Source organism: Equus przewalskii, chromosome 8 (assembly GCF_037783145.1).
Source record: "Equus przewalskii isolate Varuska chromosome 8, EquPr2, whole genome shotgun sequence".
NCBI classification, from domain to species: domain Eukaryota; kingdom Metazoa; phylum Chordata; class Mammalia; order Perissodactyla; family Equidae; genus Equus; species Equus przewalskii.
In genome coordinates this window covers 38593698-38612008 of record NC_091838.1, presented here as the reverse complement: position 1 = coordinate 38612008, position 18311 = coordinate 38593698, and the positions used below count along the sequence as shown (strand labels likewise).

At 39.4% G+C, this 18311-nt stretch overlaps 1 protein-coding gene across 7 annotated transcripts in view; it reads right to left on the bottom strand.

The window, feature by feature from the left end:
• LRRC69 (leucine rich repeat containing 69) overlaps positions 1 to 18311 on the bottom strand; it is a 127945-nt gene that overhangs the window by 73251 nt on the left and 36383 nt on the right. For all 7 annotated transcript variants that reach the window (XM_070631719.1, XM_070631717.1, XM_070631715.1 and 4 more), the window contains 2 exons: positions 6858 to 6984; positions 3193 to 3265 (listed from right to left, as the gene is read on the bottom strand). In XM_070631719.1, coding sequence (XP_070487820.1) covers positions 3193 to 3265; positions 6858 to 6984 — 200 coding nt within the window. The remainder of the gene's footprint in view (positions 1 to 3192; positions 3266 to 6857; positions 6985 to 18311) is intronic.

The window sequence follows — 18311 nt, the reverse complement described above, 5'->3', positions numbered from 1 at the left end:
CTTATGAAGGTAAGAATTCACAGGCAGCGCTCATGAGGAAATTTGTGGATTGAAAGAACTATGCCTTACTAGTGTGTGTACAATTGTCAAAACTCATTGAAATGAACACTCACAATTTGTATGTAATTTTTATTCAGCAGAGAGAAAAGGCCATTAGATTTAGTTACCTAAAGGACATGAATGGCCTTTGAAAATGATATTTAGTAGAATGGAGAGAGAAAAAGTATTTTGAGAGGTTAAGTAAGAAACAAAAGCAATAGATGGAGGGCACTTCAGAGAAGTTTGGTTATGAAGGAAAGGAGAGAGAATGAGGGGGCAGGAGAGAAAAGGCAAGAAGTAGTCTTTGCCTTAAAATCTTCTTAAGGCAAGACAAAGAGGCTGAAAAGAACGGTGTTATGGGAGCCCAAATTTCTCAGTAAAAGAGGGAGCAAAGTTATTTGTAGAGACACTACATGGTCAAAGAAGGATAACCTAGTGTGGAAAGAGAGTAAAATGTGTAGAGTGCCTGTAGAGAAGGGGAGAGGGAATTTTCTTCATTAATCACAGTTATAATCATTATTTTAACTGATTCCACGCTGAATTACTATTATGAGAGTTGGGTTTTTACTTTTTTGTTATTTCAAGGCACTAAACTGAGCTCAGAGGCTATTGTAAATGTGTCCGTCATTCATTGGGTTGAGTAAAGAGTACAGGGGAGAAACAAGTATCTGCCCTTGTTTCCGTTTGCACAGAGCAGAGAGAACTTCTACTCTTCTAGAAGAAACTACAGTAGGTACACCTGCAGCCTCTCCCTGCTCTCCTTCCTCCCCAGTGGGTTGAAGATAAACTTCACTGCCTGGCGAATCTGGAGAAAGAACTGAGCCTGCTGGCTTAATTCCTTCCTCTCTCCCTGTCTTTCTTTCAGAGAGATTCTCTCCCCAGCAGGCCCACTTTTCTTGTGGTTGTGCAGCTCTTCCCTTGACAGAGTTGTTTAGAGGCAAAACTCTCCCCTGCCCAGGTTTGACCCCAACTCCGTGAACCGATACTCTGTAGTTTTAGCAAACGAATAAACAGAACGCCTCTCTCCCCTTCCCAGGTTCTGAACAAAGTGAGAAATAAGACACGGGATTCAGAAAAAAGGGAATCAAACATCAGCACCGAGCTGACGGGACCACTCTCAGGCTCCCTACCAGCCCTCACCTGAATTAAACATACCCACTCAGTCACGGCCTTTCCTGTTAAGGCAGCTGCTTATTTGGTGGCAGAGCAAAGGGAGGATGCTGAGCCATGCACACTCAGTGCTCTTCTCAAATTCACTACTAAGTCAATCTTTTGTCTCTACAAAGAAACAAATGAGGGGAACAAAAAGAAGAATAAAAATAACAACAAATAATAATAATATCTAACATTCATTGAGCACTTACTACGTCCGAGGCTCAACCCTAAACATCTTTGATGGATTAGCTTATCTAATCATCAAAACAGCCCTGTGAAGTAGGCACTATTATTGTCCTCATTTTGCAGAAAAAGACACTAAGGGATAAGAAAGTGACAAAACTTTCCCAAGGTCAGAAAATGGAATCCTGCTTCAGGAGGTTCTGAATCAGCTTACATCTAAGGCTGAGGCAGAATATGGACAACCCAGAATTATCTATAAAATAGCATGGACCCAGACATTTTGCAATCCTACTTTTTTCACTGAAAGTTCTCATTTACTTTTCTAACATACCGTAACCTTACATTTATGCAGTCTTTGAATATTGTACTTTCTACTGCAAACAGAACTAAACTCACTAAATTGTGAAATCATGTTACAGCTGCAAGGATTTTAAAGTTCATCTACTCAAAATTCTTCCCTTAGAGATGAAAAAGCTAAGGTCCAGAGTCGTTAAATTACTTGCCCAAGGTCATAAAGCTAGTCACACAAAGATATGACCTGAACCTAGTTCGCCAGATCTTCCAAGGTATCCTTTTTTCATTATATCATCAATACATAAATCAACTGATAAGCTAAATAAGTGAAAAGCAAGTAGACAACTATCGGCATTTTCATTGCCATAAACCTCTTCTTCAGAAATTAGATCACTTCAAAACTCTTTCTAGTTGCTCTGACTTAAAACATTACTTTCTCTGTAAAAATCTATCTGAGAAACATAAATCATTGGCTAGATGTACAGACAAGTGAATTGGAATCGACTTTTAGGTGCTATAGAAAGCCCTTTGTTGAGGACTGGTCCTAGTTTTGTATCCTCCTTTAAAAATCTGGATGCTCTTATATTGGAATACATCTGTTTCTATTCAACAGGCAATGAAAAGGGTCTCCAAAGAAACCCCAGTTGGGTTCTCTCTCCATCTGTCAGACTGAAAAGCCCAAGATGGTGTTTTGCCTGCAGGACAAGGCCCTCAGCTGGCTCCAGAAAGGCACAGAAACAGCAGCCCATCTGTGCAGATGTGCAGGATAAGGAGAGACAGCATTTTGTCCCTGTTGTTAATGATAATAAAATTTGGAGTTTGTTTTTCGTTAATAAAAAAGACACTTTGGGGCTGGTCCCATGGCCAAGTGGTTAAGTTCGCGCGCTCTGCTTCAGTGGCCCAGGGTTTCAGCAGTTCAGCTCCTAGGAGCGGACATGGCACCGCTCATCAACCCATACTGAAGCGGCGTCCCACATGCCACAACTAGAAGGACCCACAACTAAAATATACAACTATGTACTGGGGGGTTTTTTGGAGAAGAAGAAGAAAAAAAAAGAAGATTGGCAGCAGATGTTGGCTCAGGTGCCAATCTTTAACAAAAAAAAGACACTTGGGCTTGAAATCCTCTGCTTTTACATCACCTCTTCCATCAAGCTGAAAATGGCTTACAATATTCGTATAAAATAAAATTTACTGTCCTCAATTCTGCCACGGAGCAAGCTCTAAGAACCCCTGAGTTGGGAAATCAACAGCACAAACAACTTTAGAACTTTATGTTTCAAACCCCCACTTTTACACTTAGACTACCAAGTCATGCTGTTTCTCATTTCTCTGAAGTGTTTAAGGAATCATCTGCTTAAAATTAGTGGCATTGCCTCAGTCATTCAGGTGCCTCTTTGCTCTGTATAAGTCCCACAAGGACTTGAGGCTAGGCATTACGTGTTCAGACGACGAGGGCAAGGGTAGAGGGCAGTGGGGGATGGGGAGTGTTTAAACAAGTGTCGGTATAAACAAAGTTACCTGCTGACTTCTGGAGGAATCCATGTAAGCTGATTGTTGTTCAGACTAAGCAGGATCAAATTTTGTAAGCCATCTGTTAGAAAATAATTTTAGTCACCTTAGATATCTGTTAGAAAGTAATTTTTAGCCACTTTTCCATACACCTTTGTTTTCCTTCTGGTTTCTTGCTTTGGCCAATGCTTTTTGGGTTGCTAGTAAGAGATACCCTCTTAACCTAGCTTAAGCAAAAAGAGGGAATTTATCACAGTTACAAAGCCAAGTCATGGAGCCCGAGGACAGAGGGTAGAGCCAGGCTCACTACAAAGTGGAACCAGAAATTAAACGGCACAGGAACCCACGATTTTGTATTCTTTTTCTTTTTTGGAACTCAGAACATCAGTCCCTTAAATGTTTGTTGAGCAAATAAATGAAGTCCAAAGGTTCTTCTTTACAAGCGGCACTCATCCAACCAATAGAAAACCGCTGTGGGAAACTGGTGAACCTCGCCCCGGTCCTCCCGCTTTTGCGGAGCCCACCCTCAGCACAGCGCAGGCCGTCCCGGGGTGGGGGGCCGCGTCGCCACTCTTGACTCCCGCCAAGAGTGTGCAAAGCCACGCTGGCACTCGTATGGCATCTCTCCGCACACGTGCACACCTGTCGGGCCGGGGGTGCCGAGCACACCTCCCCTTCCCGTGGTCTGTTCCCATGTGTCCACAGCCGCACCCCTGCCGCTGCACAGCACCTCGATGCAATGGTCATGACCAGGGTCTCTTTGGAACCAAGCAGGTTGAACTTCGTGGAGAAGAGGAACTGGCCATAGAGTGTATTCAAGCGCGCGTGCAGCTCCAAGGCCAGGGTTTCCTGGAAGTGGGACGAGCAGACGTACCCTAGCATCGGGAACAGGTATTTGCAGATCTTCTTCACCATTGACTCGAAGGAGCTGGAGAATTCACTGCCTATTTCATGTGGAACACGCCCTCGTTGATCACCCGGTTCTGCGCTGAGCTCAAGACAAAGTCGACATACTGGGGCGTGTGCACTTGACCTTCTTCCCCAGCTCTCACCAGTAGTACCGTGTGTCACACACGGCCATCGTCTGGCACGCCTCTCCTGTGCAGAATTCTGAGGCAGTGCTATGCTGCAGGTTGACCTGGCAGAAAAATGTCGTGGTGTTGCTGGCCAGCCGCACGTGGAGGTCATTCTCCCCGGGCAGCACCAGCAGTCCCTTGACCTGGAAGTCGGTGATTCCGGACTTGGTGTACTCCAGCTCCTAGGTACATCTTCTCCGCGGCCGGCTTCTCCCCGTTGGGCTTCGCTTGGCCTTCCCCAAGAGTCCGTCCATAGCTGCACATGGTGACGCGCGCTCCGCCCAAAGTGCACGGCCCTTAGGCTGCAGCAGCGGCAGCAGCCAGAAGTTATAATAATTTAAATATATGTATACATATACACATAATATATATATAGCGTTATATAATTATAGGCTTATATATATATTTGCTCATGCTTGGGTCTCCTGGGCTTCTGATGCTTCTTCTGAACCACTGAACCAGGCTGTGATGTCCAAGGAGACCTACGCAACACTCCATGCTAATAGTCTGTCTCTCCACACAGCTTCTCAAAGTCTGGTAGATTATACTCTGGGAATCTCTGCAGAATATAGAATTTCATTTCTCATAACAGCTTCTCTCAGTTTCATATTTATATTCTCTCTCCCTCTCTCCCTCTCCCTGACGCCCCATTTCTTCTCTTTTGAATGCATTTTCTCTAATTTTCCATGCATTCCTAGCCATCCCTAACTCCTGTGTTTGAATGTTCACAGACAGGGTAGACAGAGTTCTCAAATGGAAATGCCTGCAGGAACTGGGGAGATAACTCAAAACACAGCAGTGGGTCTGGTGGGAGTGTACCTGGTGGCAGCCTGCCAAACTGCAGAGCACATCCCTAATCTTAACAGGGCAGCTGCCATTCAGCCAGCTCCCGGCCAATGCTGTCACGTGGGAATGTGATTTCAGTGTTGCCTAATCTTTCCTTTGTAAAACAAACAAACAAAAAGAGCTAGAGATCCAGACTTTTATATAAACTGTGTTGACCTGTAAATTTTGGCACTAAATTCAAATTTTTACAAAGGCAGACAAAACAGAACCTACCTATTTGTGAACCAGATTCAGCTCGTGGGCCACCAGTTTGCAACCTCTGTCTTAATTCATGTAATTAGCTCAGACCAATTAAACTGTTTTAGATTCTGTCATAATCCCCAAGAAAGGATATATGACTGACTCAGCTTGGGACACATGTCTAGCCCTTGTCCAGTCTGCTCAGGTCAGGGGGACAAGGTCATGTGATCTATGCTGGAGGGGGCTCAACTCCCTGACACCAAACCATTTCTGCAATTGGATAATCAGGATCTGACATAGACCATAATTTATGTCGATCGCATGGGATTTTCAAAGTTCAACAGCCCAAAATCAGGAAATACAGAAGTCACAGACATTCAGGGGCACTGTATACAGATTACATGTATTTTGTAAACCTCAAATTTAAGAGCAACACAAGAAAAAAAATTACTTCTTTACAGAAACTAAATTCACATTAATTAGGTTGCTTAATATCATTTATATACATCAGGTTTTACCTAAGTTTGTCCCCTCAATATAGTTAATAAAATAGTATTGTATATTTGTTTGCATGCCCTTAATTTTTTCTTATATGTAAACTGTTTTCTTCCTAAGTAAACTATAATTGAACCCTGAATCTATGGCTTTGTATATATAATGTACATAAGCATCAATAGGTGTTTGTTACAGTTCTCATTTTGAGGAAAAATATTTCTCAAAGATACATGATCTAAGATTTTGAGGTACTTTAAATAGATGGTATCAGAGTCTATTCATGCTGTTTGCCAAATATACCCCTAATTTAGTGGACCATTCAATAATACCCTTAATAATTGCTGCTTGGTGGTGACAGTGATTATATATAGCACCTGTGCCTCAAAAGTTCACAGAACCTTATACATTTTGTAATATAGTTCTAGATTTACTATTGGGGACAAATGCATAAAATGGTGAAGTGCCTTACATGAGTTAATGAAGCTATAAAAATCATACAGATTTCTTTGTCATGCATTCTGTCCTTAAGCCCACTTTACCCATTTATAAATAGGAAGAGTTTCATATTGGATGGAGAAATTGTAGGTTTAAAGGAAACACAAAGTAAAGAATGCCAATTATTGAATCTCATATCTTTCCTTTAAAATTCTCCTCAAATTGATTTAAACTTAGCATCTTGATCAAAGATTGTCACTTAGTATCTGAGACAAGAAAAGGCGTAAAGAATAAGGAGCGCTATGGAGAGCTTTTCTTGATTTGCTCTTCAACTGGTTTTCTCTCTGGCACAGAGAAAGGGCCCCAGGATTCAAGAGTCTAAATGTACACTGATTCTTAAAAGGGGAAAATTCACTAACACTAATGCTTACTTATTTCATAGGTATACATGTAAAGAAATATATAATACAATAGTTGGAAAAAAGTGTTGTCCCCCAAATTCCTTAATTTCAAGAGTAGTGTGTAAACAGCTCCAACAGAAAAATATTAAAACATGTACAATTCCCTTTCACTTTAGTTCCAAATTGTTAAATATAAGAGGATTAAGCTTGATACTATAATTTTGGTCTTTGACTAACTTACCACATGCACCAGATGCAAATCTATGAATCCTATTTCCAAATAAATGGAGCTTCTTCAGAGATGTAAGGTATTTCATCTCTTCTGGAACTTCTTCTAGAAGATTGTTTCCCAGATTTAGTGATGTCAACTGCAAACACACAGAGATTTAATGGACTTATACATTACCCATCTTCAAATGAGAAAAAAGAAATAATTAAGCACCTTTGTTGAGATCGATGTTACCTAAGAAAACTTGAACATGATCTTAAGCAGTTATTTCACATATATTTAAAATTATCTTTATAACTAAAGATCATTTGAACTTCATGTTCAAGCACTTTGTTAATTAAAGCACAATTTAATTTTTAATTCAAACATTTAACTTCATTAAAATTGAATTACAAACCATTCTGAGGGTATTTGAAAATACAATTAATGATACACTTATAAATCACTTGAGCAACTCAAGAATATCCTAACATTGTGACCCATAGACTGAAAACCATTAAAAATTCAGTAAAAGGGCTAATTTCCAGAAATCAGAAATATAGTCAAAGATCTGAGGTTCTACTATAGTACACCCAAATGAGATTTTTCATTTAGGCCAATAAGACTTCTCCATTACATGGATACAGCCAAGGGTAGCAGTGGGCGGGGAGCTTTAACATCATTTTGTATGATCACAAAATTCATAAGAGAAACTACTGACATGGTATGGTAGGGTATCTGCCCTACAGACACCTGTTCTACTAATGACAAATTGGTTAGCCATAGGAAGGACTGCACATAAGAGGAGTTAGAAAGATGCTCCTTGATCCTCTAATCCAGTAAATCAATGACACAGGATTGTCCTCTAAAACGTGGTATTTTTCTTTGATATGAAATCTAACTGTACCATCCAAGATACAAAAATTGCCTTTTCTTTCACTCTCAAACATAATTTACCATTCAGATTTCATTACTAACTGTATACTTCAGAATTTTTTATTTTATTTATTTATTTTTTTGGTGAGGAAGATTGGCCCTGAGCTAACATCTGTTGCCAATCTTCCTCTTTTTGCTTGAGGAAGATTGTCCCTGAGCTGACATCTGTGCCAATCTTTCTCTAGTTCGTATGTGAGATGCCACCACAGCATGGCTTGATGAGCAGTGTGTAGGTCCACGCCTGGGATCCGAACCCAAGAAACCTGGGCCACCAAAGTGGAGCGTGCAAACTTAACCACTACGCCACCAGGCCAGCCCCTTCAGAATTTTAATAATAAAGGGTAAAAGAAAAGGAATCATGGGAGGTTTTACAAATTAATGAGTTTACAAAAGACAAGAAAATTAAGAAGAAAATTTAGGTGAGTACCATTTATGTTTAAATATCACCTGATATTTGGTATGGGTGTATGTTAATGATTTAAATTAATATAAAGTAGACATAGATATATTTACAAGGAAATTCCCTGTCCTTAGAATTCATTGAAGAGATTTGGTTTCCATACATGCTTTCCTCAGAATTGCCAGTGTCCTCTAAACAAAGGACAATACATCTACCATCTTGGAGGCTTTATTCTTTTAGAATGGTGAAGTTAAAATATATTCATGTAGGCATTCTAATGAAAAGACTTCATCTAGAGTCTGTGACTGTATTAGTTTCCTATTTCAACTGTAACAAATTTACACAAACTCAGTGGCTTAAAACAATAAAACTTTATTATTTTACAGCTCTGGAGATCAGATATCAGAAATAGGTGTCACTGACCTAACAGCAAGGTGCGGGCAGGACTGTGCTCCTTCTGGAGGCTCTAGGGAGGATCTGTTTCCCTGGCGTTCCCAGCTCCCAGAGGCGGCCACATTCCTAGGCCCCGGCCCCTCCTTTCATCTTCAAAGCCATCAATGGTTGATTGACTTTTTCTCAAGTCACATCACTTTGATACTCTTCTGAGATAGATTTCATTCTTTTGCCTAATTTTAGTAAAAAATTCATAGAAGATGACCAGTGCTCAGAGCCCAAGAAAATCTCTGAATACCAGTCAGGAATCCAGGAGTGTCAGGAACTGTGAAAGGTCTGAGATTTTACCCAATTTGCAAGCTAACCTGCCGCCATTTCATAGATGCTAGTAGAAAGTGTGAGATCCCTGGGAAAGAGAAAAAAGACCGTTTATTACTCACAGCAACAGCTGTGCCCAGAATATTGCCATTTTTGCACCAGCAAGGCAGAGAATCAGATGACACCTGGATGTGCAGAGTGTTGTTTTACAGAAGAGGAACCAAAAGCTTAGGGAACCTGAATCTTTTATAATGAGCAGTAACCGTGCCTGTCCTTTGCTCCAGAGGGAGACACTATGTCTAATTTCCAAGGATATCTGCTATATAGACATCCTTGAAAAGTTAGTCTGGAACAAAGGCAGTCAGTACTTCTGCTTACAAAATATGCAAAAGCATGAGAGACTTGTGGAGAACTGTCTCCAGCAAAGAGATGGTAACCTGTAATTTTAAAGTAAATAAGTAACAAGGAATGGAGCTTGTGGTTTCCCACACCATCAGTGCTTTCCAGGTATACATCACAGACTGTATAATGCTCATTTTGCATGTTATGCCATAAGTTCTCATGTATGAGTTATATTTTTGTCATTGTGTTTTACAGAATCTACGGGTATGGCCCAGATACATGAAGATAACACAGTAATTTGATTTCATGGTATATCAAAGGGAAGCCACAGGATATAATCAAGCTTGACTATAAAGTGGGGTTTTATTTTATTAATTTTTGATGCTTAGAAATATATATCCACAAACAAATCATGAAAAAAATGCAGTCTAAACTGCCCATATAACCATCTGTCTAAGGAAGCAGGTGAGTCAAGATTCATTAAAAAGTATGCATTGTATGCTTACTATGAGCCGCCAGTTCTAGGTTTTCGATATACAGAGGTGAAAAAGATATGTAAGATCTTTACCCTAAAAGCACTTACACAGTAACAGTGAGAGAGCAACAATCGAATGAATGAACGAATGACTAAAAGAATTAATAAGAAAAATAACAGACAGCATTAAGTCCTCTGTAGATAATTAAAAGAATGAGGAGATGGTGATTGGTTGATCAGGGAAGCTTGCCTTACAATTTGATATTTAAAATGAGATCTGAGTGACAGTAAGAAAGAAAAAACAGCCAAAATAAAGACCCCAAAGCAGCAACCTTCTTGGTGTGGTTGAGGAGGCAAGAGACATGGCTGATATGGCTGAGCATAATGAGTAGAGGGAAACGCAGCAAAAAATGAGGTTGGAAGGGTGTCCTTGGGCCACACTATGTATGGTTTTGTAAACCAGGGTAAGGAGTGGGATCTCATTCTAAGTGGAATGAGAAGTGACTGTAGGGTTTTGAGCAGGTGTGTACCATTATTTGATTTGTGTCTTAAGAGCACTCTGGCAGCTGTATAAAGAAGTCTTCAAGGTGAGCAAGAACTGAAGCACAGAGATAGCCTGAAGGTATGACTGCAGCAGTCCAGGTGAGAGATGATGATGGCTTGGGCTAGAATGATGGTGGTGAAGGTGGAAAGAAGGTGGATGGGTTTGAGATATGTTTTGGATGTAAAGCCAGAAGATTGTGAGATGTAAGAGAAAGAGAAGAATCACGGACAAAAACAAGCTTTGGAGCTTGAACACCTGAGATGAGGAAAGGTGGGACAGGGCAGGTTTGAAGGCAAGACAGGGAATCAAGAGTTCAGTTTTATCCATGTTAAAATTAAGATGTCTTTTAGACTTTTAAGTGGAAACATCAAGTAGGCAATTGTCAGTGCAAGTCTAGAGTTCTCTGAAGTGGTCAAGACCAGAAGGTAAATTTGTGAGCTTTTAGCAATTGTAAGAAATCATCAAGGATAAGAGTGTGGGGCAAGAATTGAGCCTAGCAGAGGAAGAGAAGGAGAGGCTAGTGAAGTAGAAGGGAAAGGTGGGACACCTACAGCATCTAGTACACCAAATCCCCTTTATTGAGCCAGCGCTCAATCCTCAGCTACTGTGGACTTTCTCCTGCATCCTTCTCTGAAGAATTTCCCTTGGCTACCAGGAGAAGCTTTACCTGGAAATACATGGAAAGTTATGCCTCTACTCCAATCTCCCAGGGTGGCCTACAGCCTATGATGGATGCAGGGGTATAACAGCCAGCCCCTTTGTCTCTGTGGTACAAGGCATGCTCTAGAACTCTGGTGGGATTAGGCTGAGGCTAAATTTATTCTGAAACCACATCTTTGCCTAGATTATTTCCCTGCTCTGTCTTGCTTCCCTCACACTTTTACAGGTTTCTTCTGTGAGCACAGCCTTAATAAATTACAAAAATGTTATGACTCAGGCTCTCCAAGATATATAGTGTCACAGAAGCCAAGAGGAAAGAAAAGGAAAAGAAAGCTATTTTAAGAAGGAAGATGTGGGTCAAATCCCACAGGAAGCTTAAGTCAAATACAAGCATAGAAATAACCACTGGAATTAGCAACATGAACATCATTAGTGACATTGACAACAGGGGTGAAGCGTTGGGGAGGAAACTCTGTTTGAAGTGTACTGTGGAGAAAATGTGAGAAAGCAAAGACAATGACTAAAAGACAATTCTTTTAAGAACTTTTCTTAAGGACGCTAGAAAATTAGGAGGGAGCTAGAGGGTTTGTTTCCCCCTAAAATAAAAGATACTACAGCTTATTTATATGCTGATGGAAATAATCCTGTAGAGAATGAGAAACTAATGACATAAGGAGAGGGATAATTGTAGAATCAAAATCCTTTAGAAGATGAGAGAGGATAGGACACAAAGTACAAGTGGTTGCCGGCCTTAGATAAGAGTAGAGACTCTTCATTGGGGTGGTAAGAAGGAAAGAAGAGAAGGGGCATGCAGATCAGGGCAGTGGATGGATTTAGTTATGGAAAGATTAGGGAGTTCCTGACTGATATTATCTGTTTTCTCAATGAAATATGAAACAAAGCCATCTGCTGGGAGAAAGAGATGTAAGAGGTTTGAGGAAAGGTAATTTTGAAGAACAATCTAGAGAAATGTAGTAGGGTGACTTGACAGTCACAGTTGGTTTTCTGATTCAACTTAGCTCCAAAGATGATGATATAAAATGCTTAGATAATCCAAGAAAAGGCACTTTTTCTGAGTTAACTTCATGACCCTTTGACTAGAAAAGGCTACCAAGGTTACCACAACCAAGAATATGACATGTAGAAGATGAAGAGGGTTCTACTGAAAACCTCAACATTTAAAGGATTTCAAAGTTAAAACTAAGATGAAGTGAATGGAACTGGAATTATTCTTGATAGAATAGAATAACTAAAAGAAGATTCATTGATGACCTTTAAATTCATAATGGTATCCTAAAAACCAGGTGGCTATACTCTGTCACCATGGCAAATATGTCAGAGCTTCAGCCTAGATTACATAAATTACATAGAAAGGTCCAGAGATACTGTAGCAAGGACTGAAATTAGCTTTGAGAAACACCTCAAGACCGAACCTATATGTTTCATTAATTCAATCATATTATATTATATATCTATTATGTGCCTGGTACTATTCTGAATGCTAGAGAGAAAAAGACACAAGATCCCACTCTCATAATTCTCGTATGTTGGGAAGTGAGACAGAGAAAAAGTAAGTAAACAAATAATTTCTGTTAGTGTTAAGTGCTAACATATGAAGGAAAGAAAACAGGATAATAGGATAGAAAAGTAACTTGGGGCCAGATTGGGTCATTAGGGAAGACCTCTCTGAGGAGGTGATATTTGAGGTGAGCAATAAATTTGTGATGCCTTGACAAGGTTGTTCCAAATGGTGTTTTACTAACAGGTTTTCAGAAGTAGGAAGCATTCAGAAAGAGCACATATAGTGTTTCAAAAGTAACACTTTCTATGGTTATGGGCAGTTCCTGAGGGAAGGCTTTAGTCAGATAAGAGATAACTACTTGATAAGTTTAAAACTTAACATTACTTCAATAACTATCCATAGTGAAGTTCTGTTGTTATTCTCAGAGTGTAACTCTTCTATCCCTTGGAAACAAGTATATTGCCATAGATTGAAAGAAATCATTGCTACGAATTGGTTTCTCATGGACTCATGACTCAGGGAATTATATCTTCTTACAATTAGAAAGAACTTTGTAAGTACCCCTCTCTAGAAACACGGCGCCTAGGGTGAGATAGGAAATGTGATCTCATAGCATAGATGCTAGCGGGACCACAGAATCTCTCTAGGGCAGATGAATATACTTCTATTAATGCAGCCTAACATGGCATGCACTCTTTCAACAGCAGGGCACATTGTTGGCACATGCTTAATTTTGTGGCCAACAAAAACCCCTAAGTTAACTGTCAAGGAGATAACCCACTTGCTGGACTTGCACAATTGAATTCTTAACTTAAATGTAGGAATTTACAGTTACCACTTAAAAATTGCATCTTGTTGATTTTAGCTCAAAAGACATCTCAACTGGATGTGATATTGTCACTCTAAATTCAAAGCCTAAAACTGGACAGTGTCAATGGACACACCAGACCTGTTTTTCCCATTCCCACTTTGGCTAACCACCCACCATTCTTGTAATCCTATGGTGGCCAAACTTTGGAATCACCTAGAACTTCTTTCTCTCTCTCCAGCTAAATTCAATCAGTCACCAAGTCCCATTCTCAAAATTCCTTTTAGATGCAACTCTTTCAGCTCTATCCCATTGCAATCACCCTAATACCAGAGCTCATTACTGCCTGCCGATAGCATTACATAGCCAAAGAATGCAAAGAATGGCATGTATTATCATTTAACTTTCCTTTATCCAATCATACTAGATTATACATAAACAGCTGCCCAAATAATCAGTCCATGAGGAATTTCCCTACCCAATATGTCCAAAATGTTTCCAATCTCCCTGTAACCTTTTCTACATCTTTGTACACTTGTCCCAAATAATGTGTGTCTATCCCAACTCTTCGTAAATTTGGTTTGATTTATTTCCTTGCATTGGCCTTCTCATACCTCTAAGTTATAACCTATCTGTGGCCTGTCTTGAAATAGATGTGTGTGTTTCCTCTTACATCTTGGATATAAGATAAGCATCTCAGTGTCCTCTGAGGCCTTTGGATTACGGAATTTAGATTTAATGTGTAGCAATCTTTGTACAAGTAGGAGAGAAGAGGACAAGAAATTTGAGAAGAAAAAATACTGGTTGATTTGTTGATGATAATACTGACTATACTCATGATGTCAGTAGAGTAATGACTATACTCATGATGACTCATTGTCATTATATGATGATAATAGTGACTATATCAGTTAATACTGATAATAATGACTAACATTTAAATAGAATTTAGCACGTGCCAAACACTGTGCCAAGTAGCCGTGTACATTGCCTCATGTGGCCCTCACAATAGCCCCAATTTTACAGAAAAAAGATCTGTGGTCCAGGCTATGATTTATGGTGAAATAAAATAGCTTCACTCTATCACCTATATTCCTAACTTCTACACCACATTGTCTACAATACTGTGCTGCCTATTTTCAAAAAGAATTTACTATTGCTCAGAACGATCATATATAAGCACATATATGCACATAACACACACACAATGGACTGTATGCAATACACAGAATTCTCATTTTAAATATTCTTGTTCTATTGGTTCACGATCTCTTCAGTCAGGATTGTGCAGTAGGCAAAGCACAGGCTTTGGAGACCATCTGCTATGCAGTATACTAGGTATGTGATCCCAGGCAAGTCACTCAAATTCCTCTCCTTTTTTTTTTAAAGGGGGATACTTGCATCTACTTCTCAGGGCTGTCATAAGGACAAGAGACAATATAATAAAGTGCCTTTCAAAGTGTAGATATTATGAAATGCTAGCTATAATCTTTTAGACACAAGAGAAGACTGTTTGACAAAATGTGAGACATACATGATGCTAGAAATGCACAAGTTGCTTCATATGTGTATGTTGACATTTCTACTTGGTTTTCGAATTTTAAATCTGTTTTCTTAATGATTTCCAACTCATTTTTTCAAAGATTTCTAAATTCACAGCCCCTTTTGAATGACATTTTCAGGAAAGAGAGAAATGTTGGCCGCAGAATAAAGGCTTTCTATTAATTCATTAATTTTGCTGGAAACTTTTTTTTATTGTTTCTACAGTGATAATGTGTTTCAGGATTCTGTTTTGATTAAACTATCACTATACCTTTGTTTTTCAATTATTATAACTGATTTCTGTGTTTAATGCTTCCCCTTGGCCTGTACCACCCTCCAGGAAGCCATCCTCCTTTTGTACTTGTGTAGCACTGGGTACTTTCTATGGCCAATTATTATCTTCTGCTATGTATTATACTGATTCATGTATATAGCTTACTTTCACTATTAAAGTGGAAATTTTCCAATAATGGTGTCTCTTTGTGATTCATCTAGCATTCAAAGAACAATGGCTGGAATATAACAATTGCTCAATAAACATTAGTTGAATGCTGCCTGCTTAGATCATTTCTGTAAGCTAATGGTTCAAACTATGGCATACTCATTATGGCTCCACATTATTTTTTCTTTTTCAAAATCAAGTATCTGTTGTGCTTAGTCAGCTCCAGTCTGCCCAGCTTGATTCATTTCCTTCTAATGGGCTGCCTGCTTTTTTTATTCTACCCATCTGCTCCTTCTTACTCACCCTATATTTGATTTGATGTAGTGCCTATCATATGTACGCCTAGAACTTGGACCAGGCAAGATCTCCTAACATTTAATTATGCTGTGCTTGTAGCTATTAATTACCACTAGAAAATTTTATGCTATTATTATATCTTTCAATTACTTACTTGATTTTTTAAATGATATCCATGACTAACTTGGATAAAAACTTTTTTTTTAAGAATAAAGAAAATAAAACCAGCTCAAATGTCCACCTCTGTCTGGAAGTCTTTTTGAGCTAAATCATGGTTAGATGATACCATTGTGGAACAAACTATTAGATCATTTACCTATAATATGTATAAATGTGTTTAGGCTAGTGTTTGAAATATTAATCCTTAAATTCCTTAAGGACAGTGTATATCCCCATTCACTATACCTAAATAGTACATAATATAATGTCAGGGTCTGCAAACTAATAAAAATAATTGAATCAAATTAATGAGAGAAGAATAACAAGGTTTTTACATTTTTTAATTAGCATGCGTATAGCCAACATGTATGGGAGAGGGCAGCATTATGGCTCACTGCTAATCCTTATAAATGCCTCTTTTTAAGAATCTGTGATATCTTTAAAACCACAGTTCAATGCAATTGCCAAATGCTTCTTCTGAGTCCAGCTGTTCCCGAAAGACTTTATTTGAATAATTTTGCTAAGTTCAAAACTATTATTTAATTTCACAGTAACTTCTTAATACACAAATTCATATTTATCAAAACAATTTAGATTTCATTAGAAATAAGAGGAGAAGGTTCCAAGGTCCAGTATGGCATCTAATCTCTAGAGATCCCTGCGAACTCCAAGTACTGTCCCCTTAGAGCCCAAAGTTCAACCCAGGTGCCATGGAATTGGGACTTCCTACTCACTCAATATAAGAAGGAATCTCTGATTGGCATTCATAGTAAAAGCGTTAACCAGGCATGACCTTTTAACATCCTGTCAGAAGCTTCTCAAGGAAAGAATAAATAAGAAGCAAGGACAAGAGTTTCAAATTATCATAAAAGGGGAATTACAACACAAAATTCAATTAAAATGTAAGGCCTTAAGTGTTTGGAAAAACTAAGCATTTAGATGTTTGAGTGAGGTTGGTGGCTAAAATTTTCTGCATAACCAGTGTGGGTGAGACATTCTATAGAAGGTAATATTGAAGGCAACCATAGGAGCTAAGAATGATGAGGCCCATTTTACAGATGAGTCAAGGGAGGCACAGAGAGATTATGTGAGTTGTCCCATATCACCCAGCTGGCAAGTGAGAGAAGAGAGTTGGGCCTCTTCTAGACACTTGACTGCTAGCTAGAGGAAGAAGCTGAAGTTCCAATAGTTGTGTAGGAGGCTTAGTGTAGGCTTGGGTAAAGAAGCAGAGGCAAAGGAGGACTGAAAGGAGCATGGAGAAAAGGAAATCATGAGGTACCTCTGTACCAGGACAGGATACAATAAACTGAGATAATAAATTCCTGTTTTGATAGAAAAGTCAAGCTTAGAAAACAGGAGGCATTACCTACTTAATGGAGGAAGAAGACATTTCCAGTGACGCTGTCAAACAGTACAAATGACATCAGATCCCTTCTGGTCTGCTAGACTTAGAGAGTAAGACCCAGAATGCCCAAGGAAGGGAGAGATAGGGAAGTCTTTGCATATGCTGTCCCTCTTGTGTTCCTCTGCATAACTCTTATCCTTCAGATCTTAGCTTGGTTGCACTTCCTCAGGATCACTTTTTCTGACGTCTCTGACTAGAGATGCTCATAACACAATATAATTCTCCTTCACAGCACTTTTCACAACTGTAATTTTACATCTACTTGTATATTTGATTACCTGTCCCCACTAAACCTGAGAATAGGGACACACTCCTTTTTGTATTGCCAGCTGGCACAGTGCCGAGTCCACTGTAGGCACACATAATTATTTGTTGAATATAAGGAAGGGGGCGAGGGAGGAAGTGAGGAACAGAGGGAGGGAGGGAAGGAGCTAGGAAGGAAGGAAGTTAGTTGACTGGGTTAGAGGTCATCAAGGGCAGTAAGTGTATTAAAAGGAGAGACTAGGGACATAATAATAAAGTTATAAACTGCTCAACTCTGCTGATAGTTGGCCTTATTTACTGTCAATTGTTTATGGTCAAATAAAAAGCTATGGTAGGCCATATCTTTGTCCTAGGCAGCCACACATGTGAGCCATGTAAGGGAAACATTCCTATACCACCATTGGACCTTATGATGCATGTCGACAATGCTGCACACAGTTAGAGATGATGGCTATTTGTTTCTTTGGGGATTTTAAAACTATGGCTGATTTACCTGTGAGGGACTTTTTTCCTAGATGATGCCATAATCATAACTGGCATTATGTTTGGTTGAGCTGGACTTTGAAAAGGGTTTCCATTCCAATTGACATTACATGTCCAATATGCACCAGGCACTAGGGACAAGACAAGGTCAAGGTCTCCACTCTCAAGAATTATAAAGCATTTCTTTGAATATTGTTGATATTCTAGCACTTCATTAGTCACAGGCAAAAGGCATTCATCATAAATTATAGGACATTACAGGGCTGCCCAGTGGTGTAATGGTTAAGTTCGCATACTCCGCATTGGCAGCCTGGGGTTCATGGGTTCAGATCCTGGGTGCGGACCTACACACTGCTCATCAAGCCATGCTGTGGTGGTATCCTCTGTACAAAATATAGGAAGATTGGCACAGATGTCAGCTCAGGGACAATCTTCCTCAAGCAAAAAGAGGAAGATTGGCAACAAATGTTAGCTCAGGGACAATCTTCCTCACCAAA